The sequence below is a fragment of the Trachypithecus francoisi genome, unplaced genomic scaffold (assembly GCF_009764315.1).
Source record: "Trachypithecus francoisi isolate TF-2019V2 unplaced genomic scaffold, Tfra_2.0 Lachesis_group4, whole genome shotgun sequence".
Classification (NCBI taxonomy): Eukaryota; Metazoa; Chordata; class Mammalia; order Primates; family Cercopithecidae; genus Trachypithecus; species Trachypithecus francoisi.
The window spans coordinates 137901161-137926166 of record NW_022681469.1 but is presented as its reverse complement, the minus strand read 5'-3'; the positions used below and the strand labels follow the sequence as shown (position 1 = coordinate 137926166).

Here is a 25006-nt window from a genome sequence, read left to right as displayed (position 1 = left end):
CAAGACAGACCCTTGGAGCTGAGGGTCTTCTGAACAGCGTGGGTGAAGCCAGGGCTGAAGCCTGCACCAGGGTGTTCAGCTGTCATTAACCAGCTGGGGCACGCCCCCAAATGCTGACTGACACCAGGCGAATTGTCCTTGGGGAAAATCTGGGAATGCTAGATGAAAGCTATAGTCCAGTAAATCCTTCTGCAATAAGGATTTAGCAAAAGTATCTGGGTGGCCATGTAGAAATAGAGCTGAGTTAAATGCAAAGCTTCTTTATAATTAGAATGTATCCTATTAACAAAAGATAATAGGGGTCAATCTTTTCTTCTGTCTGTTGCAGCAGTGTTTCTCACTACAGCGCTATGCACCACTGTCTCTTCAGTGCTTCCTGATTAGGAATGCACTACCCAAAGTGGCATAGAAAGGATTCAGGAAGTGCTGGGATTAAAACTCACAGTGCAGGGAATTTCTTCTGTAAAACTGCCTGGAGCCCCAGTGTCTTCTTTTCCACATTTATCCCACAATAGATGTGCTTTCTAAATAGAAGTCACCATAGAGACCCAGAGATACATGTGGTCTCATCCCCACATGTTTTAAAACTTGGTAGGAAAAATCCGACACATCATGAATATATAATGATCCTATGAAGTATTAAGAGATACGCTGCAGAAGTACTGATACGATGCTCGAGGGGTTACTTCCAGGTTCCAGCTTTTTAATATTAATGTCCTTGCCTCTGCCCTCTCCTGTGTGAGACATTCATCTTTAAATTAAGTTGGGCTGTGAGAGCAACCCACGACTGACACATGGACCAACATATTACAGCTGAAATACCATCAGTCATCAAAACCTCCCTAAGAATAATATAGTTTCAATCCAAGTCTCACAGCTACCTCACCTTCACCTTTCCCTAATAACTGCCATGACAATACTTTGGGTGACCAGAAAGAATTCCATCCCAAAGGATGGTCACTCAAAATCAAATAGCAAAGTATACTTTGCCCTCTTCAGCAGGTTTCCCCGAAGGCTGGCAGGAGCTCTGTACCTGGGGAGAGAGGTAATTTTCCCCCATTTCTCTATGCAGAAGCGCCGAAGCCCATTGCTCCCACGGAGGGCTGCGAAGCCTTCGTAGGGTACGCTGGATGTTCCCGTGACAAACTGCAGTAATCTCAGCCTCTGCTCATTATTGAAGCGCTCCACGGCGGCCCAGAACCAGCGGATCACAAGATGCCCATCGTGGTAACCTGCACGAGGCAAAGGGAGGGAGGAAGACAGGATGCGGAGAAAAGAGGAAGGGGTGAGGAGGGGGAGAGAGATCAAACACATCAGGTATGATAGGAACGGAATCGCGGATTTTGATCTGATTTCTCTCGTGATGGCCTTTAGAGAGGTCTAAAACAATTTGTGCAACTAGGTCAAGTTTTAGAACAAGAGTAGATTTAGAAAATAGTCATTTTATAAAAGGACTTTATGTTCTGAGGGATGTTCTCAGAGATGTCTGCTTTTTATTTAAACAACTGGGACTCCACTTAAAATGCCCCTGCCTGATATAGGTATAGATAAGGAATAGAAGGGCCTGGTAGAGACCAAGGGGCCCATGAACACAATATTGCATCATGTTTCCTTTGTTCTGCTGTCTTAGCTCTTGGCAACCGCATACCACGGGAGAGTCTAGGACTTACCAGTCTAGGCTGGAGGTGAACAGCCAGTTTGGTGAACAGGAGATCCCAGGCTCTCCCCTTGAGCAGCTGCTCTCAGGCCAGCCCTGGGTGGATACATGCTGGGCCCATGGATTAAGTACTGGGTCCCTCTCACAGTTAACTGGGGAGACCATGCTTGGATATATCAATTAAATGATTTGCCATTGACTGCAAATGCAAGAGGCATTCAGAGAGAGAAGAAATCCATGTGTGCCAAGGTAGAAGCAAGGAAAGCTTCAGAAAGGAAGTGAAGCTACGAGCAGCATGTGAAGGGCTTGTGCAAGTGGAGGGAAGGAGGAGAATATTCCTGGCAGGAAAAATAAAGAATAACAAGAACGAGGGGGAAATATGCAGGCAATTGTAAGCCACTGGAGTAGAGGCGTGTCTGGTGAAGGCAGGAAGGAATATTTCTGGGGGTGTTATGGGGCCTTAACAGCCAGGCAGAGACTTTTTTCTTTGAGATAGAATCTCGCTCTGTTGCCCAGGCTGGAGAGCAGTGGCACAATCTCGGCTCATTGTAACCTCTGCCTCCTGGGTTCAAGGGAACCTACTGTCTCAGCCTCTTGAGTAGCTGGTTCTACAGGCATATGCCACCACACCTGGCTAATTTTTGTATTTTTTTTAGAGGTGGGGTTTCACCAGGCTGGTCTTGAACTTGTGAGTTCAAGCAATCTGCCTGCCTCGGCCTTCCGAAGTGCTGGGATTAAAAGCAGGAGCCACCATGCCCAGCAAGGCAGACAGCGGTTTTCATACTATACCAGTTTTATAATATTAGAGGCTTTGCGGGGCTGAGTGTACTGGGGACATGAGGGAGGCTGAGGTGATGCCCCTAGCTCACTTTCTACTGTATTGACGGATTTCTCTGTGGTATTTTAAATGAAGAGTTTTGAGGCTAACAAAACCCTTCAAATCTAGAAGTAACAAGGAACTTGTTTTGTGGGTAGGGAAGTGGCCCGATGAAAGCAATGTTTCAGGAAGACAGGTCTGGCAGTGTGCAAGGTGAGCAGTTAGGAGGGGTTAGACATTAGCTTTAGTAATGGCCACAGTTAGAACTGTGTTGTGGCAAACTAAGATTGAGGCAGAGAGGGCTCCAATTCTGTAGGAAATGAGACACCCTTCCCTGGAGGCACGCATGCTGCTCAGGAGCTGGGTCCTGGATGGAATGTTCTCTGTAAGCCTCTATATCAAGTTAGGCCAGAGACTCCACCAATGTGAGGAGGATGTCGCCTGAAGGAAAGTTCAGGTTGGGAGTTGGAGAAAGGCATGTACAAACTCCTGCTTTGTACTGAAGTAAGGCCAAGCTTTTCGTAGTCTTCAAAAAGTGACGAATTATTTATACATGCAACGGAATGTTATTCGGCTATAAAAAGAAATAAAATAATGAAACATGCTACATACAACATGGATGAACTTCAAGTAGGTTAAGTCAAAGAAGCCAGACACAAAAGACCACATTTTGTATGATTCTATTTATATGACACATCCAGAATAGGCAAATCCATTGAGACAGAAGGCAGATTGATGGTTGCCAGGGGTTGGGGGAAGGGGGCGTAGGAGTGAGAGCAACTGCTTAATGGGTACAGGGTTTCCTTTTGGGGTGATGAAAATATTCTGCAAGTAGCTAGAGGTAATGGTTGCACAACACTGTGAATGTACTAAATGCCACTGACTTGTTCGCTTTAGTCAATTTTATGTTATGTCAATTTCACCTCAACAAAACAATCTTTTGGAAAGTGTTCAGTTCTATTTGTGATAATTATATCATTACAGCTTCTGCCCACTTACCTCCCCGGTACTCGGTATTATTCCGCCAGTCATTTAGGTCGATTTCCGCGGTGCCAGCTATCACCAGCTCCAGCTCCCTGGCATCAAACACGGACACCAGCCTCGAGTCTACAACCTGAAATGCAGGTTGGGCTTCAGTATCCAGGTCCAAACATGTGGAAAGGCTATGTTCATTATTATATTTATGTGGGTTAAACTGGGAAACTCACCATCACTGGCAATACTTTTTTTCAGTCTGCAATCATTTTTAACTCAGAAATTATTGCTATGATCTGAATGTTTATATCCTTTTCCTTCCCCAAATTCATATGTTGAAACCTTTACCCCGGAGGGAATTGTATTAGGAGGTGGGGACTTTGGGGGGTGATTCGATCACGAGAGCTTCACGCTTTTATTAAACAGGCCCAAGAGATACCTCGTATCCCTTCCTTCACATGAAGACACAGGGAGAAGGTACCATCTATGAACCAGAAGGTGGCCCCTTAGCAGACACCAAATCTGCTGGTACCTTGATCTTGGACTTCCCAGCCTCCAAAACTGTGAGAAATAAATGACTGTTACTGTAAGTCACCCATCTCCAGTATTTTGTTACAGCAACTCAAAGGATGATTATTGACTTAAATATTTTAGAACACAAGCCTTCGTAAGCAGGGAACAGAAAAAAGAATCCCATGCCCCACCCCTAATGCTCCCTCTCAGAATGATTTTTTTTTTTTTTTTTTTTTTTGAGGCGGAGTCTCGCTCTGCCGCCTAGGCTGGAGTGCTGTGGCCGGATCTCGGCTCACTGCAAGCTCCGCCTCCCGGGTTCACGCCATTCTCCTGCCTCAGCCTCCTGAGTAGCTGGGACTACAGGCGCCCGCAACCGCGCCCGGCTAATTTTTTTGTATTTTTTTTTAGTAGAGACGGGGTTTCACCATGGTCTCCATCTCCTGACCTTGTGATCCGCCCGTCTCGGCCTCCCAAAGTGCTGGTCGTAGCCAATGAGGTTTATCAGAATGATTTTGTAAACAAATCTGACTTGACTTTCTGCAGTCACATTGAAATTTTCAAATAACATTGCATTTTAAAGGCAAAAAGTCCACATCACTTTGAAGGACATAGTAGCTATTAGTATTACTATTTCACTTAAAATGCAGTCTTTCACATGCAATTATGACTTATTTCCTAAAATTTAGCATTTGTATTAAAACGACTGCATTTTCCATCCCTTCTCAAACCATGACCCTAAGATTAAAAGCCTCATGCTCACTGGACTGAGCTAGCTGGGTGCAAATTTGTCTTTTCCTTCCCGTCTTCTCTCACTTCTTTCCTCCCTCCTTAGATATCTGGGAAGACTTGTTTTGTTAGGGTTCTGCATTCTGACTTTGCATCTCGGGTCAAATGTACCAGGCACAACTGAGGTCCTGTGGTGGAACCTCCTTTAATCAAACCAGAGGTGGACGAGACCATGGCCAGTGCACTATTCCATTCTGGCAGGGAAGGAGAGTCTTCCATGACCCAAGACCTGAGAAAACATTTATAGCCTCTGGTTTTTAAACTGGAGAACTTCAAGGATGTCATAGGATGTCTAGCGGCCCTCCTTGTCTTCCTCATTTACCACTCAGCATAGATTACGTGGCACAACGTGATGCTATAATGAAATAAAATTCTAGCGATAGTGGACAATATCCCCCGATACCTTCTCTTCACTTATTTTTGTTTTGTTGAATGAAAGGAAATACCACCTGCACATATCGCGAAGAGATGCTAGATGTTTTCACATCTGGCACACCAGGGTCACATGCCAGTTGTTTGAAAGCATTTTTCACCAATAAGAGTTGAGTTTCCCAGAGAACTATGACCCCTCAGCCCTCCACCCCAAGAAGGTCCTCAGTACTCCCTGGTGAGGAGCACTTGCTGAGCCTTGACTCTCTCTGTCTGTTCTCACCACTTGAGCTGCTGCTCCCCCAGGGAGCCTGGAGGATGAGGCCCCATGAAGCAGCGCCCTGGCCGCAGCTTGCCTTCCCCAGGCCACCGGGCCTCACCTCGTAGAAGCCGCGCACCAGCGCCTCGGTCTGCTGTACCACGCCGCGTTCCACCCGCCACTTCACCATGCGCTCAATGTACTCCTTCTTGTTCTTCTCCGTCACCTGTGTGTTGGCTCCTCCAGACTTCAACTCCCTTTCCGTGACCTTGTAGGAAAACAGAAATATTGCGATGATTGTCAGTTCAGCTTATCTCTCAGGGAGATGCTTGTCAGTTCAGCTTATCTCTCAGGGAGGCACACCTGTATACCAAAAGTCCTCTATAGGGCATTATTCGGCATTATTACCCCTGGAGTCTTTTTTCCTTTCTCAAGGTCACTAAAAAGGCTCTGGCTGTTTTAAGCAGATTGGAACACAGTGGTGCAATCATAGCTTATTGCAGCCCTGCATTCCTGGGGGCAAGTGATCCTCCTGCCTCAGCCTCCTAAGATGGGATCACAGAGGCGCCACTCTGCCTGGTTAATGTTTTTTTTTTTTTTCCTTCTTCCTTCTTCCTTCTTTCTTCTTTCTTCTTCTTCTTGTTTTTTTTTTTTTTTTTTTGGTAGAATGTGGTCTATGTTGCCCAGGCTAGTCTTGAACTCCTGGCCTTAAGTGATCCTCCCAACTCCGAAGTATTGGGATTACAGGCGTGAGCCACTGCACCTGACCTCTAAACAGATTGTTAAGCACCTTGGAAGGGCTACAGTTTTTGTTCTATACAGAGGAAACAAGGTTCCTATACTCAAGAGGCATAATGGAAATAAAAGGAAAATGTGCTAGGCTGTCCCCAGTGGTGAAGCTGAATGTCTCAACGCTACAATCACATACTTGATGCCCCCAAATCTCAATGACAGCAAATTCTTAACAGCCATCAGCTTCCACTCCCACAGCTGGCCAGAAGACAGTAGGCTTCTGGCAGAGGGTGGGGTATAATATTACACAGCCAGGGCAGCCTGATCCTGACAAGGGAACCAGAAGCACGTAGGCACACACAGCAAATGGCGCTGCCACTTGTGTGATGATGCATGTTTTGTTAGGACATGCTTGAGTCATCAGGGAAGGCTATGATCTGTGTGCCATCTTTCCACAGGCAAGAAGGTAGATAACATACTAGACATTAAAAAAATCAAAATGTGTTCATGTATGAAGGGGGTAATCTTCAGTCATCTTAAATTCACTTAAGCGTTCACTGAAATGCTCAATGCTGCAAGACAAATGAGGCATCACTGGATTAGTTACTGGTTTGAGGAAAAAAATACTTGTATGTTTGGCACTTGTGGACACATGTACCTAAACAAAACAGTCCATAAGTAATCTGATGGTTACCTTTTCTTTTATCACTTAGGTGATCAGTGCTAATTATAAAATATTGGCTAACGATAAAATACTTGTTACCACCCAGCATCCATATTCTTTGGGATGTCTGATTTTCAGCTGCCCAGTTAAAGGTTTTATTTTCCAACCTCCTTCACAGCTAGGTATGGCATGTAAGTAAATTCTGTCCAATGGGATGAAAGCAGAAGTGTTTGGCACTGTCAGGAGGCCTCCTTGAAGAGATGGGCTGTGTGTTCCTTTGTCCTGCTGCATTGAACACAGTCGTGATGGCTGGGATGCTGTACTCATCTGGGCTAAGAGTACGGGGCGCCTATCCTAGTGATAGCAGTGGGGAGACCTGGAAGGAGCTTGATCCCTGAGGATTTTATCAAACAGCGCTTTTTTTGTTTTTGTTTTGAGACAGGGTCTCACTCTGTCACCCAGGCTGGAGGGCAGCGGTACAATCTTAGCTCTCTGCAAGCTCTCTCTCCCAGGCTCAAGCGATTCTCCCACTTCAGCCTCCCAAGTAACTGGGATTACAGGCACATGCCACCACACCTGACTAATTTTTTTTATTTTTAGTACAGACAGGATTTTGCCGTGTTGGTCAGGTTGGCCTTGAGCTCCTGGCCTCAAGCGATCTACCCGCCTTGGCTTCCCAAAGTGCTAGGATTATAGGCGTGAACCACCACACTCAGCCTAAACAGGGCTTTTATGTGAGAAAAAAAAAGCTTCTATTAATTTCAACAGGGTCATTTTTGGCTTCCTCACTAGTAGCTGAATCTAATCCTAAAGCCTATGGTGTCTTTCACCTGCATCCCTCTGCTCTCCACTATCTAACAACTTAACAAAAGAAGGGCTGCAATTCAATCTTCTAAAACCACTCATTGTTCTTGGTGACCTCCTTTTGAAGAGAAATGGGATAAACTTTAAACAGGTATACAGGTGACCCTTGAGCAACATGGATTTGAACTGCATGGGTCCACTTGTACATGGATTTTTTTCAATAAATATATTGGAAATTTTTTTGGAGACTTACAACAATTTGAAAAAACTTGCAGATGGCCTGCATACCTAGAAAATTAATAGAAGCTTTTTTAAAATGAAAAAAAGAGTTAGAAATGTCATGAGTCCATAAAATATATGTAGATAGTAGTCTATTTTTATCATTTACTAACACAAAATGTACACAAATCTATTATTAAAAAGTTAAAATTTATGAAAACTTACACATACACTTAGAGCCTGTACATGGTGCCACTGGCAGTTGAGAGAAAAGCAAACTAACATAAAAATGCAGCATTAAATCACAACTGCATAAAATTAACTGTAGTACATACTGTACTATTGTAATAATTTTGTAGCCACCTCCTGTTGTTTTTGCGATGAGCTCAAGTGTTGCTGATGAACAGCCTCTCTCCAGTAAACTGTGTATCACAGTAAAAAGTGATCTTTCTTGTTTACTGCACATTTTCCACTGTGTTTAAGTGCAATACTGTGAACTTTGAATAACATCATGGGACCCATACGAAGGGCCACTAATGATGCTGGCAGTAATCCCAAGAAGCAGAGAAAAATCATGATATTACAAGGGAAAATTGAATTGCTTGATAGGCACCATAGATTGAGGTCTGCAGATGTGGTTTCCCATCTTTTCAAAACAAATGAATCTAGCACAGGGACCATTGTAAAAAAAGAAAAGGAAATTCATGAAGCCATCACTGCAGCTATGACAGCAGGTGTGAAAACCTGGCACTTTTTGTGGAGTACCTTTTTACATCATATTGAAAATACAGCTTTTTTTTTTTTTTTTCTCTGAGACAGAGTCTCGCGCTGTTGCCAGGCTGGAATGCAGTGGTGCAATCCCAGCTCGGTGCAATCTCTGCCTCCCGGGTTCAAGCGATTCTCCTGCCTCAGCCTCCAAGTAGCTGAGATTACAGGCACGTGTCACCATGCCCAGCTAATTTTTGTATTTTTAGTAGAGATGGGGTTTCACTATGTTGGCCAGGATGGTATTGATCTCTTGACCTTGTGATCCACCCGCCTTGGCCTCCCAAAGTGCTGGGATTACAGGCATGAGCCACTGTGCTCGGCTGAAAACACAGCTTTTATGTGAGTGCAGTATTGCTTGAACAATGGCATACCTATAGACTCTAATATGATTCCAGAAAAAGCAAAATCATTATATGATAACTGAAAGCAAAAGGAAGGTGAAGGATCTAAAGTTGGAAAATTTAATGCCAGCAAAGGATGGTTTGATAATTTTAGAAACAAGTTTGGCTGAAAAAAATGTCAAGATAAGAAGAGAAGGCCGGGCGTGGTGGCTCAAGCCTGTAATCCCAGCACTTTGGGAGGCCGAGATGGGCGGATCATGAGGTCAGGAGATCGAGACCATCCTGGCTAACCCGGTGAAACCCCGTCTCTACTAAAAAATACAAAAAAATTCGCCGGGCAAGGTGGCGGGCGCCTGTAGTCCCAGCTACTCGGGAGGCTGAGGCAGGAGAATGGCGTAAACCTGGGAGGCGGAGCTTGCAGTGAGCTGAGATCCGGCCACTGCACTCCAGCCTGGGTGACAGAGCGAGACTCTGTCTCAAAAAAAAAAAAAAAAGAAGAAGAGAAGCAGCTCGTGCTGACCAAGAGGCAGCAGATGAATTCCCAGACACCATTAAGAAAATCACTGAGGAGAAAAGATACCTGCCTGTACAGGTTTTTAATGCAGGTGAAAGTGCCCTGTTCTGGAAAAAAAGCCACAAAGGACCTTTATTAGTAAGGAAGACAAGTAAGAACCAGGATTTAGGGCAGGAATTGACAGGTTAACTCTACTGTTTTGTGCAAACACATTTGGATTTATGATCAAGATTGCCCTTATCCATTAAAGCTTTAACCCCTGAGCCTTGAAGAGAAAAGATAACACCAGCTGACAACAAGAAGTCCTGGATAATGAGAACGTCTCTTCTGGATTGGTTCTGTCAGTGCTTTGTTCCCGAAGTTAGGAAGTACCTTGCCAATAAGGGACTGCCTTTTAAAGTTTTTTTGATATTGGACAGTGACCTTGGCCACCCAGAACCCCCTGAGTTCAACACCAAGGCATCAAAGTGGTCTACTTGCCCCCCAAAACAACACCTCTAATTCAGTCTTTAGATCAAGAGTCATAGGACCTTTAAGTCTCATTACACAGGGCACTCTATGGAAAGGATGTCAACACTATGGATGACTTCAATAGAGAGAACATTGTGAAATTCTGGAAAAGTTATGCCACTGAAGATGTTATAGAAAAAGCCATGAAAGTCATCAAGCCCCAAACAATAAATTTCTGCTGGAGAAAACTGTGTCCACATGTTATGCATAACCTCCCAGGATTTATGACAGAGCCAATCAAGGAAATCATGAAAGAGACTGTAGATATAGCAAAAAAAAAAAAAAAAAAAAAAAAAAAAAAAAAAAGTTGGGGGTAAAGGGTTTCAAGATATGGATCTTGGAGAAATTCAAGAGCTGATAGACACCATGCCAGAGGAACTAAAAGAAGATGACTTGATGGGGATGAGTGCTTCTGAACCAGTGCCAGGTGACGAGGAAGAAGATCTAGAAGAAGCAGTGCCAGAAAACAAATCGATGTTAGACAATCTGGCAGAAGGGTTCTGATTGTTTAAGACTGCTTTTGACTTCTTTTATGATAATGAACCTTTCTAGATATGGGCACTGAAACTAAAGCAAAGGATTGGTAGAAGAAGGATTGGTACTATATAGACACATATTTAGAGAAACGAAAATACAAAAACGACAGAAATTACAATGTATTTCCACAAAGTTACACCCAGTGTGCCTGCCTCTCCTGCCCCCTCTTCCACCTCTTCCACCCCTGAGACAATAAGACCAAACCCTCATTTCCTGCTCCTCTTCAGCCTATTCAAAGTGAAGACAACCTTTATGATAATCCACTTCCATTCAATGAATAGAAAATATATTTTCTCTTCCTTATCATGTTCTTAATAACATTCTCTTTTCTCTGGCATTCCTTATTGTAAGAAGACAGTTTATAATACCTATAACCTATAAAATATTTGTTAATTGACCATTTTTGTTATTAATAAGACTTCTAGTTAACAGTAGGCTACAAGTATTTAAGTTTTTGGAGAATCAAAAGTTATACATGAATTTTCAACTCTCCAGGAGTCAGCGCCCTAACCCTTGCATTTTGAAGGGTCAACTGTACATTATTCTAGATCTACAACACATCCTTATTTTTATCACTGGGAACATTTAAGCTTTTTTTCTAAGTTGTCGAGTTCCTACACTTTACACTAGAGGATTGTTCTTTTGTATCTTCAACTTTATTTTTTCCTCTAATTTTATGCATTCAGTTATTTGTAGCTGACTTTGTTTTCTTGAATATATAGTACATGACCATGGAATAAAATTCAAGTGGTATAGAAGGCCATAAAATGAAAAGTACGTTTTTCTCCCACTTAACCTCCCAGCTGTGCATTCTCCCTTTCTGGAAACAGTCATCTCTACTTCCCTTCCAGGGAGATTCTATGCATATGCTGGGGAATGTATATATTTCAATTTAAAAAATTTTTAGAGATGGGGTCTTGCTATGTTGCCCAGGCTGGTCTTGAACTCCTGCCTTCAAGAGATCCTCCCACCTCCACCTCCCACAGTGCTGGGATTACAGGCGTGAGTCACTGTGCCTGACCAATATAAACTCTTTCTCCCTGTAAACAGTAGTGTGTTTTACACACTGTTCTTCACTGTCTTTTTTTCTTAAAAATATATCTTAGAAATTTTTCATGACAATTTAGACCTGTGTTTTTCTTTCTTAATTGTTGTTAGTGTACCTGTTTATTGCTCATGATTATATGTGAATTGAGGGGCTGAGGTGTCCTCTTGCTTTTTAATAACCCCACATGATTTCACTACTCCACTTAGTAAATGTGTCATTTATTTAACCAGTGCTCTACTGCTGGACATTTAGACTGTTACAGATATTTTTCAACTATCAACAAGGCTGTGCTGAAGATCCTAATGTATTAGTAATTTTAATTAGGTGTTAATGTATCAGTAGGACAAATTTCTAGACATGTGTGCTGAGTCAAAGGCATGTGATTTAAAATATGAACCGGTATCACCAAAGAGCCTTTCATAGAGAGTGAATCAAAGGAGGGTCTGTTTCTCTACACCATCCCAAAATACTGCTACAGTTCTAATTCTTGACATTCTAATAAGGGAAAATGGTATCTCACTGTAGCATTAATTTATTTTAAAAAATTGTAAATGAGATTATCTCCTTGTCTTTCCTTTTCTGGGAACAATCTATTTATATTCTTTGTGACTTTTCTATTAGGTTGTTGACTGATAATTTCATATTGATCTGTGGGATCTCTTCTGATATTGAAAGAAATAGTCTTTATGTTATATATTAAACATTATGTCGCTTTCAGTTTGCCATGCAGAAATTTAAAAATAATATTTGACTATGTAAGATGACTTTTATGACTTTGAGAGTTTGTGTCATATCTGTATCAGCATTCTTTAGTGCAGGATTAAAGATAAAAATTATCTCTTTTTTCCTTTTTTTTAAATTTAAATTTTTACAGACAGGTTTCTGATCCAGCTGGAATTTATTTAGTGTAATGAGTTAGGTTAGGAATCTAACTTAAAACTTTTACAGATGGCTACCCAGTTGTCTTTATATAATTTGTTAAGTAATTGTGTGTATTTTACAAATTTACCCTCTACAATTAGGCATATGTGAAAGATGGGTTAAAAGTAGTCATGCACAGAGAACAGCGTATTTTGCTTGTTCAATGAGTACATGCCAGGAAAGTTAAATGAGTAGCTTTTTATTTTTATTTATTTATTTATTTTTGAGATGGAGTTTTGGTCTTGTCACCCAGGCTGGAGTGCAATGACGTGATCTCGGCTCACTGTAACTGCCACCTCCCAGATTCAAAAGATTCTCCTGTCTCAGCCTCCCAAGAAGCTGGGATTACAGGTGTCCGCCACCATGCCCAGCTAATTTTTGTATTTTTAATAGAGACGGGGTTTCACTGTGTTGGCCAGGCTGTTCTCGAACTCCTGACCTCAGGTGATCTGCCCACTTCAGCCTCCCAAAGTGCTGGCATTACAGGCGTGAGCCACCATGCCCAGCCATGAGTAGCATTTTCTTGAACATATTTAAATGTGCTCTCCAGAGTTGTAGAAAGAAATATTTTTTTTTCCTCAAGTATGTAACAGCATTCTTCAGAGGCATGTTTTTACAGAGGAAATACAACAGAATGTTGATGTTTCCAGGACCTATCCAAGATTCTTGACTGGGATGTGGGTGCTCGGTGGCCTGCATGCAGCGACCCAGTGCACTGTCCACATTGATGTGAGGCACCTCTGAAGCATTCTGACTTAACCATCACAACAACTCTGTTACGAATTACGGTATGTCACAGGCTTTAGGTCTAGAAAATGAGGTTCGCCAAACCGTGTTTGTTAAATCTACTCAGGCTATGGTTATTTTCTGTTAAAACTGTAGGCCATTTGATCAGAAGATTTGATGTTATATAAATGCTAGTAGAAAGCAAATGGGAAACTTTATCTTATTATTTAGTGTTGAGATATATGTATTTTGGAGGAGTAGCTATCTGGATGTGATAGAATCATTTATGTAATGGCACAGATAACAGAAATATCTGATATATGTATGGCGTACTTCACAAAAATGCTTTCTGATCCATTATCATATCTGATTTTCAAAAAACTCCATAAAGTAGATCCATGTCATAACAAGAAAAAGAAGAAAGAGGACACGGGCAGATTTATTAAAGGAAGTGGTTCCCAAGGAATTGGTTTGAATGAATGAGATCCCATATTTGCTAATTTAAAAACGAAATCCCATTACTGCATGATCTAGCAATCCCATTTCTGTGTATATATCCAAAAGAATTGATATATACAGCAGGGACTTGAACAGATATTTGTACACTCACGTTCATAGCAGCATGATTCACAATAGCCAAAAGGTGGAAAAAACCCAGGTGTTCATCAACAGACAAATGGATGAATGGATAAACAAAATACAGCATATATGTATACATACTTGTTTATATATATATATAAAACATACACATAATGAAATACTTTTCCGCTTTAAAAAGGAATATATAAAGGAAGAATACTATGTATATTTGTATATATATGTGTGTATACATATATATCTATCTAGTGAAATATTATTTAGCCTTAAAAAGGAAGGAAATTCGGACACATGCTACAACATGGATGAGCCTTGAGGACATTACGCTAAGTGAAATAAATCAGCCACAAAAAGACAAATATTGTATAATTCCACTTATATGAAGTATCTAGAGTAGTCAAATTCATAGAAAATAGAATAGTAGTTGCCAGGAGTTGTGGGTAGGAGAAATGGAAAGTTATTGTTTAATGAGTGGAGTTTCTGTTTTGCAAGATGAAAAAGTTCTGGAGATTGGATGCCCAACAATGTGGATATACTGAAGCACTGAAGTCTACACTTAAAAGTGATTAAGATGACAAATTTCATGTATGTGTATTTTCCATAGTAAAAAACAAAATCCCTTTTCCAAGCTCCATATCACACAAACCTGTCCAAAAACCTCTTCATTAACGGTGAAAGTGAGGTCTAGGATGTCTGTGATGTTGTTGTCCTTCATCCACTGCAAGCTCTGGTGGAATTCCTCATCCAAATATTCCAGGTCACTCAAATCACAGGGCCTGGGTGAATTCAGTGAGAGAGGCAAACAGAATTACTGAACAAATGGCTACCCAGACCTCACTTCAAAATGTGGTTATATCATTCTTCGCTAAAACGTCCAGACTTATACTAACAATTTGATACTTTTGAATACACGAATGAATCAGATCATTCAGTCATTTTAGTTCATTCAAATGATTTTCCTTTCAAAAGAAAATGTGAAATTGTTTACAATAACAAACATGAAAGAATTATTGACTCATGGACTCTGCATGAAAATTGGAAAAAACTATCATTTTAAAACAACTATGTTATAAACTGATCAGTTCTACTTAACAGTTTAATGCAATGTTTGTAATATTATTATAATTTTGGTATAAAATGATTCATCTCCATGATATGACATTTTGATAATAGAATCTTCCCCTACAACAACAACAACAACAAAATCCCTAAATGCCTTTTTATTGGGCTAAAAAATGTATATGATATCTAAGCACTCAGAACAGGAAGCCACCATAGCCCTAACAGGAATGGTTAGGGCAAAACAGGGGTAAAAGGGTCAGTGGCACCAGAGAGGTCAGTGTCATTGCCCTGCAGACAGGGCTGGGGTGGAAGCATGGTCTGCAAAGCACTTACAGTCTCAGGAGTGCCTTGTAGAAGGGCCTCGTGAAGAAAGCATCAAGAAGGTACTGATGGATCAGAGCCAGGCCCAGGATGCGACCGCTAAACCTGAACCTGGAACACAGACAAGGCAGAGAAATGGATCAGTGGAAATTTACATTATTAAATATTTTAGTTTGCACTTTTATCTGATGTGTTTCTTTTGAGTATTCATCTCAAGCTGCTTAAGGAATCTTCTCATTGATGATGCAAGGAAGGCGCCTGTTCTCTTCCTTCTTATGCTTTACCATGAACAGTGCCTGTGTGCTTGCTAGGTACTAAAGGAAGCCTCCTCTCCCCACCATGTAGCAGACTTGAGTCATTTTTTCCAGAACTTTTTTCAGACCTGGGAGAATGAGGACCCAAGAAGAGGAAAGCACTGGGAAGGGGAATTCAGGAATCTTAGATAAAACGCCCACACTGAACTGGAGGAGGACCTGGATCCAGTGACACAGAGGGCTTTCTGGATGTGTGTCCTTACCCATTCAAACATTTTATCTGCATTACCTAAGGTTCATGCTGGCAGGTGGAGGGTTTGAGTATGGAGCCCATATGGCAGTTGTGCTTGCAGACAGTGGGGAAGAGTTACATAGAATCACAACATGGTAAGAGATAAGCTGAATGAGCATCACTCTTTAAAATTGCCAGCCACACAAAAGACAGAACGAGGTCACTGCTAGGAAGAACTGGCCATACAGACCTGGCCACCTCCAGATGTAAGTGGCTTTACTGATTTAAATCCTTGTCGAAGCATTGACTTCCTGAGCATTTTGCAAGTAACCTGCTTAGCAAAATGCTGAGGCTACCTGGGCTTGATTTCATTGTTGCCTGCTCCTAAACCAGCTTCTTGCCTGCCTGGTCTAGCACCCTATGCTTTCCCCACCATGTGGGCCCTGCCTATCTCTGGCACCTACTTTCATAACTGGAGTCTCCCTGGTGTCCACTCTAAGTAGGTTCTCACCTAATTAGGGATTTAGTTGTGAATTTTCTCGGATCCTCCCTGTCAGAATTTCCAACTAATCTATCTCCAATGCCTTTTATGTGGGTCTTTTTAGACTCACGGGGTTTCTTACTCTATAGCTGCTATAAAGATGGTAGAATGAATAGAGTACCTGATTCCACAGAATACATATATTTATAAAAACACTTCAGATTGGTATGTTTGAAGTAGTTGATTCTTTTTCCATGAAATAACATGCTAGTGTTATTGACTCTGAAGAGACCAGAGGCAAACAAAACCTCAGTGAAAGTGCTATGGGGCACTGTGGATAGGGGGCTAATGGGACAATGGGTCCTTGGGCCTGGGTACCCCACCAGTGCTTCATTCCTGGGTGCCCTTTCCTGACCACCCCAATAACTGACTTGTCCCCAAGACAGTAACCACATCCTGTGTATAAAAACAGTTATCTTCTACCCCGATAGAAGATTGGCTCACCTACTCCAAATAGACTCTAGGGCATTGTAACCCATGCTTCTAACGTGATAGTAGGGGTTGTGGCCATCTAGGTAGGGACAACCGAGATGATCCAAACCAGGAAAAGACTAAAGGTCAGCACAGAAGTGATGGGCCCGTGGCTTCCCCACTTAGAAGTGGCCCCTGACGGTCCAGTAAAGAGAGCTGGGACTCATAGCAGGTAGCAAATATATGTAGATATGGAATAAATGATAACATTAAATGAGATTACTATTTTCAACTTAGTGCTAAAAAATTGAATATCTCAATGAATTAAAAATTTTCTAGCAAAATAAAAATTATTCAAATTTATTCAAGAAGATATAGAAAACTTAAATAGACCGATAACCATAGTGCCAAGTAGAAAACTTTGAGGAGAAAGGACTATCTCCAAAATTGATACTGGGAATGGATATATATATATTTATTTTTATTTATTTATTTTTATCATACTTTAAGTTCTAGGGTACATGTGCATAACGTGCAGGTTTGTTACATATGTATACTTGTGCCATGTTTAAAGACATTTTCTTTCAAAGACTCAAGGACAGAAAACCTTTCTGCTATTTCAACAGTTCCAGAAATCAGAAAAGGGTAGAAAACTTCTTAATTCATCATTATGAGCTACCATAACCACAAAGTGGAACCTGGAAAAGATAAAACAAGAAAGAAAACTAGAGAAATTTCACTTGTACATAAATCCTAAATAAACACAAGAGAATTGAACCTACTAGTTCATTTCCAGAACAATGCAAAATGATTAAGGATGTTTAATTAGACAACTAAGGACATTCAATATTAAGAATTCTATTACTAAAATCAAGTATAAGGTCAAAAGACAAAAATCATATGACTTTTTTTTTTTTTTGGTTATAAACTGGTTACTTGAAAATATCCATCACCAATTTCTGGAGAAAAAAAAAATCTTTGTAGTAAACCAGCAATAGAAGAATGCTTCCTTAACAAAATAAAGCACATCTATCTCAGCAATATATTTAACAGTAAAAATACCGAAGGATGCTTGTACTATCACTCTTCACAATATTCTATCAGTTTTAGTCACTGCAGTTAATTACAAGTGAAAAATTGAAAACAGATTAGAAGTAACTTTTATCAAATGCCTACTGGGCCAAGGTACGTTATTTATAATATCTCATTGACCCTTGCAACAATTCTATTTTATGGTTTTGGTCATCTCCATTTTGCAGATTAAGAAACTGAGGGTCAGTAATTAGCCCCAGGCAAGTGGTTCAGCAAGGAAACTGACCCACATCTGCCTGACACCAAACCAGGCCTTTTCCTTTGTGTCTATTTTGAGACGTGAGCGATGGAGAGGTTGCTACTCTGGGTTCTGGGGCCAGGCTGCCTGCTGTGTGATCTTGTGCAAGCATTTAACCTCCCTCTTCTCAGTTTCCTCTTCTGGAAAACTTCACTATTTAAGTGTTACCTATTTTTGCTGTTAGTATTTTATGTTGGCTACCAACATCTCTTGTGCTAATTAGACATATTTTGGTTCAGGTAACCTTCAACCAGCTTAAGCCCTCTAAGGCCATGGCGGTGTCTCAAGGAATCCAGGATCAGGAATGCAGCTGGGCCTCAGGAACGCCAGGGACATGAGTGATATCGCCCTCCCTCATCCAGTTTCTCCCTTTGGCTTCTCTAAGCTCATTTCTCCTCTCTCACTGCCAACACCTCCTATGGTTTACATCCCAGAGTTCAAGCACAGGAGACACCAACTTGACTCCCTCTGACCTAGGTTTAAATTTTCAGCATGAATCTTACTGTTCTAACTCAGGTTGGATGCCCACTGGGATCAATCATGAGCAACCAGGGAGGAAATCTGAGTCTCCAGTACTTTGCAGCAAGGACCACTTTGCAGCAAGGATCACTCTCTACCAGGCCACGGGATCACTGTTGTATGTCTCCCAACCAGGGGGTGTGGCAATGGGGTTTCCTAGCACGGGGGACTGCAGCACAGACTGCCAACAGAGAATTGTGTATTTGCTTTGAATTGGGTAGACCATAAGGTGGAATTTCCAAAGTCAGAATTACACTGGTTTCAAGGACTGACATGGGCAACAAACAAGTCCTAGTTTATTTTTAAGTAACTGTGCAACAAAGCTATGATAACGTGGTTTGGCTTTACATAACCACAGACGGGATGGCTCTAAGCCAGTCCCATATGTACTGTAAAATACATTCCAGAGCCACGAACTATGATCTGGGACATGTTTGTATAAAGCAAAATACAGCAACTGTACAATTCAAATCTAAAACAATAGCAGATGGAAAAAAAAACCCAATAGCTGATGAATTGCTGTGTGTGCAATTCCATAAATGAGAAAACACCTTCTAGCAATGGTACACCGCCTTTATTTATCTTCTATATTTATCTCCCTAAACTAAACAATTGCTTGTGGGGAAGTTGATTACATTTGCTGTTAACACAGGTTACAAAAGAGGAGGAAGTATGAGACAGAAAGAAAATACTTTTCCTTAGTCTCTGGACCTAAGATAGTGTGTCTAGGTATGAAGAAACTATCCCAATAATTTAAGCAAAATAAAGTGATGAGGTTTCGAGCTAAGTCACTTGGCATAAATAGAGTTCAGAGGATAAACTAAAATAAGACCCTATAGAAGTAGCGGAGCTGCTCCCCCTGCTTGTGGGTGTGAGTCTGTTACTTAAATACCCGGCCCCAGGGCCCCGTTCGAGAGCCTGTGTGTGTGAGCTTGCAGGGCTTTGCTCACTCCTTTCTCTCCGTGGATCTCAGGAGTCTCGAACGATATTGCAGGCCAACCCAGCTCCTGGGGTGTAGCACTGCTCCCCGCTTTTTCTGTGCTGACATTCTGGAGGCCATGCTTGAACGCAGCTTCTGCCCTCTCAGCCTCTGCAACTCAGCACGTTACGACGCGCTGCCTGTGCTGGTGCCGCCTCTGCCCGACCAGGCTGCGGCTCTGCATCTGTGCTTTTTCCTGGCCTGTGCTCAGTTTTACTTTGCCAGGAGGGAGTGGCTCCTCCGTGTTGTCCTGCTTTCTTAGAGGGGCCTCGCGGAGGAGTTGCCTGGGCCTAAGAGTTTACAGGGACTGCTTTTGAAGCTTGCTCACGTCCTTTAATCCCTAGGGCCACCAGGGCCTGGTGGGTGGAGGGAACAGCTACCACGTTCACCTCTACCCCTCAGGCCGTGTTGGGCACCCTGGCTCCCTAGGCCATTCTTCTGCTTCTCGTGGGGGTTATTGTATCTTAAGGGCCCCCAGGTTCCCTGCTCAGAATCTGCTTTCTGCCGTTTCCCATGTGTGTCTAAGTTCCAACGATGGGTGCCCTTCAACTCCTCTTCACAAGAGAGACCTCAGCCCCCAGGTACCCAGCAGGTGCACATGCACACGGGGCTGAGGAGAGAAGGCAAGGTGGGTCAGCCCATGCAGCCTCCCAGCAGCGGGTGGTGGGTCCCAGCCTTTTCCCCATTCTAGCCACACCCGGATGGGTCAGGAATGGAGCCTCCCCTGGGCAGTGAAGGGGCATGAGTCTCTCTCTCTGGCAATGTTTTTGGTGTAATTTGAAACCTCCCAGGAGATTCTGACATGCCATCACCATAAAACATATTCCTGACTTTTAAGAAACACATAAAGCATGTTTTTCTACTTATTTATCAATTAGAGATGTTTCCATCCATTTAGACCTGAGACCACAGAAAGATTAGCAATATAGCAAAATACCAAGAACCTACATTTAACAACAACAAAATCCTTTCTATTGAGGATCAATGAAGGCTAAGTCTCCTTTGTGTGGAAGGCGTGCTCTGTTTTCCTTCAGATAAAGAGCACAGACAGTTCATGGTTACATTCCTCAATCCAAACCACATCCCCGTGGTTTGTGGGAACATTCCTAGACTCTGATATAAATTATTTTCATATCCTTGGTTTTAGTATGTTGCAAGTTTTTGTTTTTGGTATCATCAACCCCTTCCCTCCTGCCAAAGAAAAATGACAGAATTGGGTGTTTTTTAATGTAAAGTAAAATACAAGTGATATATAAAATATTTTTAAAAAGTGAATCAACTCTGTCACCCAAGGTGACATTTGTGACTGATTACCAGTTGGTGAGAGCAGGGGCACACATATGTAGATGGGACCTCTGTGCCATCATGTTCCCACCACGGTACAGTATGGACACCCTCGATACATGCAAATAGTGGTTTTCATTATCCTTTAATACACTGCAAAATATTTCTTTTTAGGAATGCTCTATGCTTGGTTCAGCCCTTTCCCCTCTGATGGAAACATATATGTTTTTCATCTTTATCTGTCTGCTCATAGATCCTGAGGGGAAGCCTGGACCCAGTGTGCCCTGGGACTGTGGAGTAACTTTGGGAATGAGCAGATGTCACTCTTGGTGCGTGCACATCAGCACCTCCCCAGATGTCTGGGAGATGAACTTGACCTACGCTGAAGAAACAGCCACTCTAACCTTTCAAAAATACGTGGAGGGCTCTTACAGCAGGAGATCTAATATTATTGGCAAGGATTTCTTATATTTCCATCTGGGTTTTGCACATTTTAGTGAGAGTTCAAAAGGTAATGGAGTTTCACACATTTCCAGCACATCTTCCCAAGTGACTTAAAGGCCTCAAAAAGACTCAGCCCTCCTCTTGAACGCATTACTGTTTGTTGACTTGACTCCTCTTTGGGCCATTTGCCAATAACCCAAGCAAGGCAATGTGCTGTGGAGGATGATATCACAAGGTCTGATGTTAGGCTGCCTTGGTTTGGATCTTCTGACCTGTGTGACTTTGGGACACCTGTTTAATATCAGTTAACTCAACTGCAAAATGGGAATCATAATGGCACCTACTGTATAGGACAGCTGCTAAGATGCTAAAAGTCCTCTGTACAAGGACTAGTGGTGGTCAGTCCACCTGAGAGTCTAATGAATTCCTATCCATAGACTGGCATGTCTAGTTTCTTATACTCAGAACCCTAGACCTAAAAACCCATTCTGAATTGAAGAGTGAAAATGTGGATTGTGCTGACAGTGGCTAGCCTGAAACTTCCTGCTGCAAACTTCTGCTCTGCTTACAAACAGCATTTATGTATCATGGTGCCTGGCACAGGTAAGGTCTCAATCAAGATTTGTTGAATGGAATTAAATTGAAAATTATCATCTGGTTTTATCCCAGTGGAGCGCAACTAGACAAACCCACAGAAAATGTCTGAAATGTCGTATACCATTTGAACCCTGTTTGACTAGGTTAATTGCTCAAATTTCCAATATCTGCAGTAGGTCTCCACCCAGGAAGATGGACAGAAAGAGCAAACTGCAGAGAAGAGTTTAGGGGTTGAGTCAATGTATGGAAAGATGTGGCAAATATTTTACATCAAAGCACTGAAATAGCAGGTCTCCCTCTCCCTTTCTTCTCTCCCTCTTCAGTCTCTCCAGTGAACCATTGTGGGGGAACATGTTTCAGCAGGAATTAGTATGTAATGAGTTCAGTGTATTTTTCAACAGATTATTTAAATGAAAGCAGTTTTTGTAATGGCAAAAAAATGCAGTTGGGAAGTCTGCAAGAGGAATCTCTTATTTACAGGCCACGATTTTATGGAAGGGGAAGCGGGATCGCTCGCCAAGCCAAGAAAATAAAAGACCTAATAATACTCTGGAAGGACATTTTGGATAGTGAAAGAAAAGACTTTAAAAGGCTTCTAGTTAATCCTTTTATATGAAAGTGATATAAAAATTGAGTGAAACCCTCAGTGCAGCACCCAGGCAATATGCCAAGTCTGAAAAGGCTCTGTAGGGCATTTCTGGCAGTTTTATTTCCTGGCATTAAACTTGGGCTGCTAAGGATTGATTCAAGGGGCCTCCTGGTTTTGGTGACCTTCTTAGTCTCTTCTTCTTGACCTGTTGCCCCAACAGATCAGGCTACTCGTCTCCTTCTGCTTAATTCTTGGCTTCTGCATCTTTTGATGCATCACAACCCAGCATGAAAAATACTCTCTGATAAGCTTCAGACTTGGGAGACCCAAAGCTGGGCCTTCCTGCCTGGAGAGGTGATCACATGGTATACTGGGCACTATAAAGAGGTTGGGCATTTGGTGATAATGTGCTTGGCTCTTGTGCCTTTGGTGAGGAGATGGGGGCTGAGGCAGATGCAGGAACACCTGGCAGGACACTGAGGTGTGCTAAAAACTCTGCACACAGTTGTTAGTCTATAAAGGCCTCTTCTAACCACTATGGCATCTTCTGGAGCACAAATGTCTATTGAAACGAACACTGTACTGGCAAATTTTAGGGGTTCACACATTTTGTTGGGTCAGTGAATGAGGCCAGAGGGTTCCTATAACTGCATCCATGCCTGGATGCCCCCAGGACACCATTGTAATGTCCTGTTTCCCAAGCCATGACTCTGGGGACTGCATTCACCTATGCATTGCCTACCACCTGCAGGTTGACAACCAGCTGGTTTGAGTCAGCTGAGTTCTAGAAGATTCTGTCTGTAGCAGTCATGTTTTCTATCTCTGATACTCCCTGGATCTTTCCCAGACACTGCTTCCCTGGTAATGGACCAGGACCTGCATGGGTTAAGTTCCTTTAAGGAGTCTTTTGCAGTTCTCAAAAGAATAGAGTTGGTTCCTCAGCCTCGGCACTATTGATGTTTGCTTTCTGGTGTATTATAGGATGTTTAACAGCATCTCTGACCTCTACCTACGAGACGCCAGGAGTACCAGCCTCCCAAGCTGTGACAACCCAAACTACCTCCTGACATTGCCAGTGTCCAGTGGCGGTGGAGAGTGATGGTGCAAAATCAACCTCTCTTGAGAACCACTGGAATAGAGCATAGGGTGTGGGAAAATATATCTAAATGTGATGACATACTCTTTTCTAACTTGCCTTTCTTGAAAACTTGAGGAAGGCTGCCTGGGCCCTCCAGGGCAATGCACGTCTTACCCCTATGGCTTTGTGCTCCACTCTGCACATCTGAGCAGCTTTTTATCATTCTCTGTAAGTGTACTTCCTACCCCACCAAATATCATCTTAAACTCCCACCAAGAATTTGGGCTCCAGGTTTCTTTTGGGGAAGTGATGAGTGGGGAGAATAATTCCTTCTGAATGCTTCAGGGAGTGTCAACGTTGCTGAGGGGATGATGCAGGATCTGAGTAAAGAAAAAGAGTGCGCTCCTGGAGAATGAGCATCACAAGCTGGGGGACAGCTTAGGCATCTAAGGTGGGAAGGTGTGTGGCTTGTTTGAGCAATGCAAAAAGGCCAGTGGGGGTGGACCCCAGAGTGAGAAGGGGGAAATGGCAGAACATGAGTTTGGAGAGGCACCCAGGGGATAGATCATGCCGGACTTGGTGGGCTATGGGAAGGACTTTAGATTTCATTCTAAATATGATGGGAATCCACTGGAAGTTTCATGTAGGGTCTTTGGAATGAACTGGTGTGTTAAAATGATCACTCTGGATGCTGCATGGAGAGAGGTGAGTCTGGCAAGAGTGAAGACTGAGGCCTGTATGGAGGCTTCTGCATCCAGATGGGAGGTGATGGTGGCTTATACTGGGGGTGGTAGTGGAGGTGATGAGGTGAGAGTCTGGATGTATTTTCATGATAGAGCCCAGGGGATTTACTGATGCATTTAAGGGGAGAGATGAGAAAAAGAAAGGCAACAGGAATAGTCCACGGCCTTGGGCCAGAGCAACTGGGTGCCATTTACTGAGATGGGAAACACCAGAACAGAGGGTTTGGAGGAGGAAATGGCGAGTTCTCTTTCAGACATATTACGTCTGTGCTGCCTATTTATATCTGAGTGGAGCTGTGAAGCAGGCAGTTTTACTGAGGAGTCAGTGCCTCCGGGCACAGGGCCGCGCTACAGATGTCACTATGGGGCCGTCGGGATGCAGATGGCATTTGAAGCCAGGCATCTGGACAAGATCACGGAGGAAGTTTGTGCAGATGGAGAGGCGGACCCAGGGCTGAATGTTAATTGATGCAGCATTTGGGGATCTGGAAGATGAGAGGCAACCATAAAGTACATGAGAAGGAACAGGCGGTGAGGCTGGAGGAACAGGGATGTGGAGCACATGGTGCAGGAAGGAGGCAGAGGCCAACTGTGTAAAGTGCCTCTGAGATCAGGAAGTAGGCGGTCTGAGAGTCACCAGATGGCTTTGACAACCTTCATGAGGGGTGCAGGGGAGGAAGCTGGCTGGAGAGAATGGGAGGAGAGGCAGTGGAGAAAGCCAGCACAGATAACTCTTTCTAGGAATGCGCCTCTAAAGGGGAGCAGTGCGGTGATCAGTGGAGGAGGGTGTGACGTCCATGGAGGTTTGGGTTTTTGTTCTTTCAATGTGAGGGAAATTGCAGTGTGTTCATACATTTCCAATTTC

The 25006-nt window shown here is 42.7% G+C and overlaps 1 protein-coding gene across 4 annotated transcripts in view; it reads right to left on the bottom strand.

Moving 5' to 3' along the window:
* The window catches only part of HECW1 (HECT, C2 and WW domain containing E3 ubiquitin protein ligase 1), a 441946-nt gene that overhangs the window by 7607 nt on the left and 409333 nt on the right, over nucleotides 1-25006 (bottom strand). For all 4 annotated transcript variants that reach the window (XM_033193922.1, XM_033193924.1, XM_033193923.1 and 1 more), the window contains 5 exons: nucleotides 15153-15251; nucleotides 14404-14533; nucleotides 5498-5644; nucleotides 3474-3588; nucleotides 1034-1232 (listed from right to left, as the gene is read on the bottom strand). In XM_033193922.1, the coding sequence (XP_033049813.1) occupies nucleotides 1034-1232; nucleotides 3474-3588; nucleotides 5498-5644; nucleotides 14404-14533; nucleotides 15153-15251 (690 nt within the window). The remainder of the gene's footprint in view (nucleotides 1-1033; nucleotides 1233-3473; nucleotides 3589-5497; nucleotides 5645-14403; nucleotides 14534-15152; nucleotides 15252-25006) is intronic.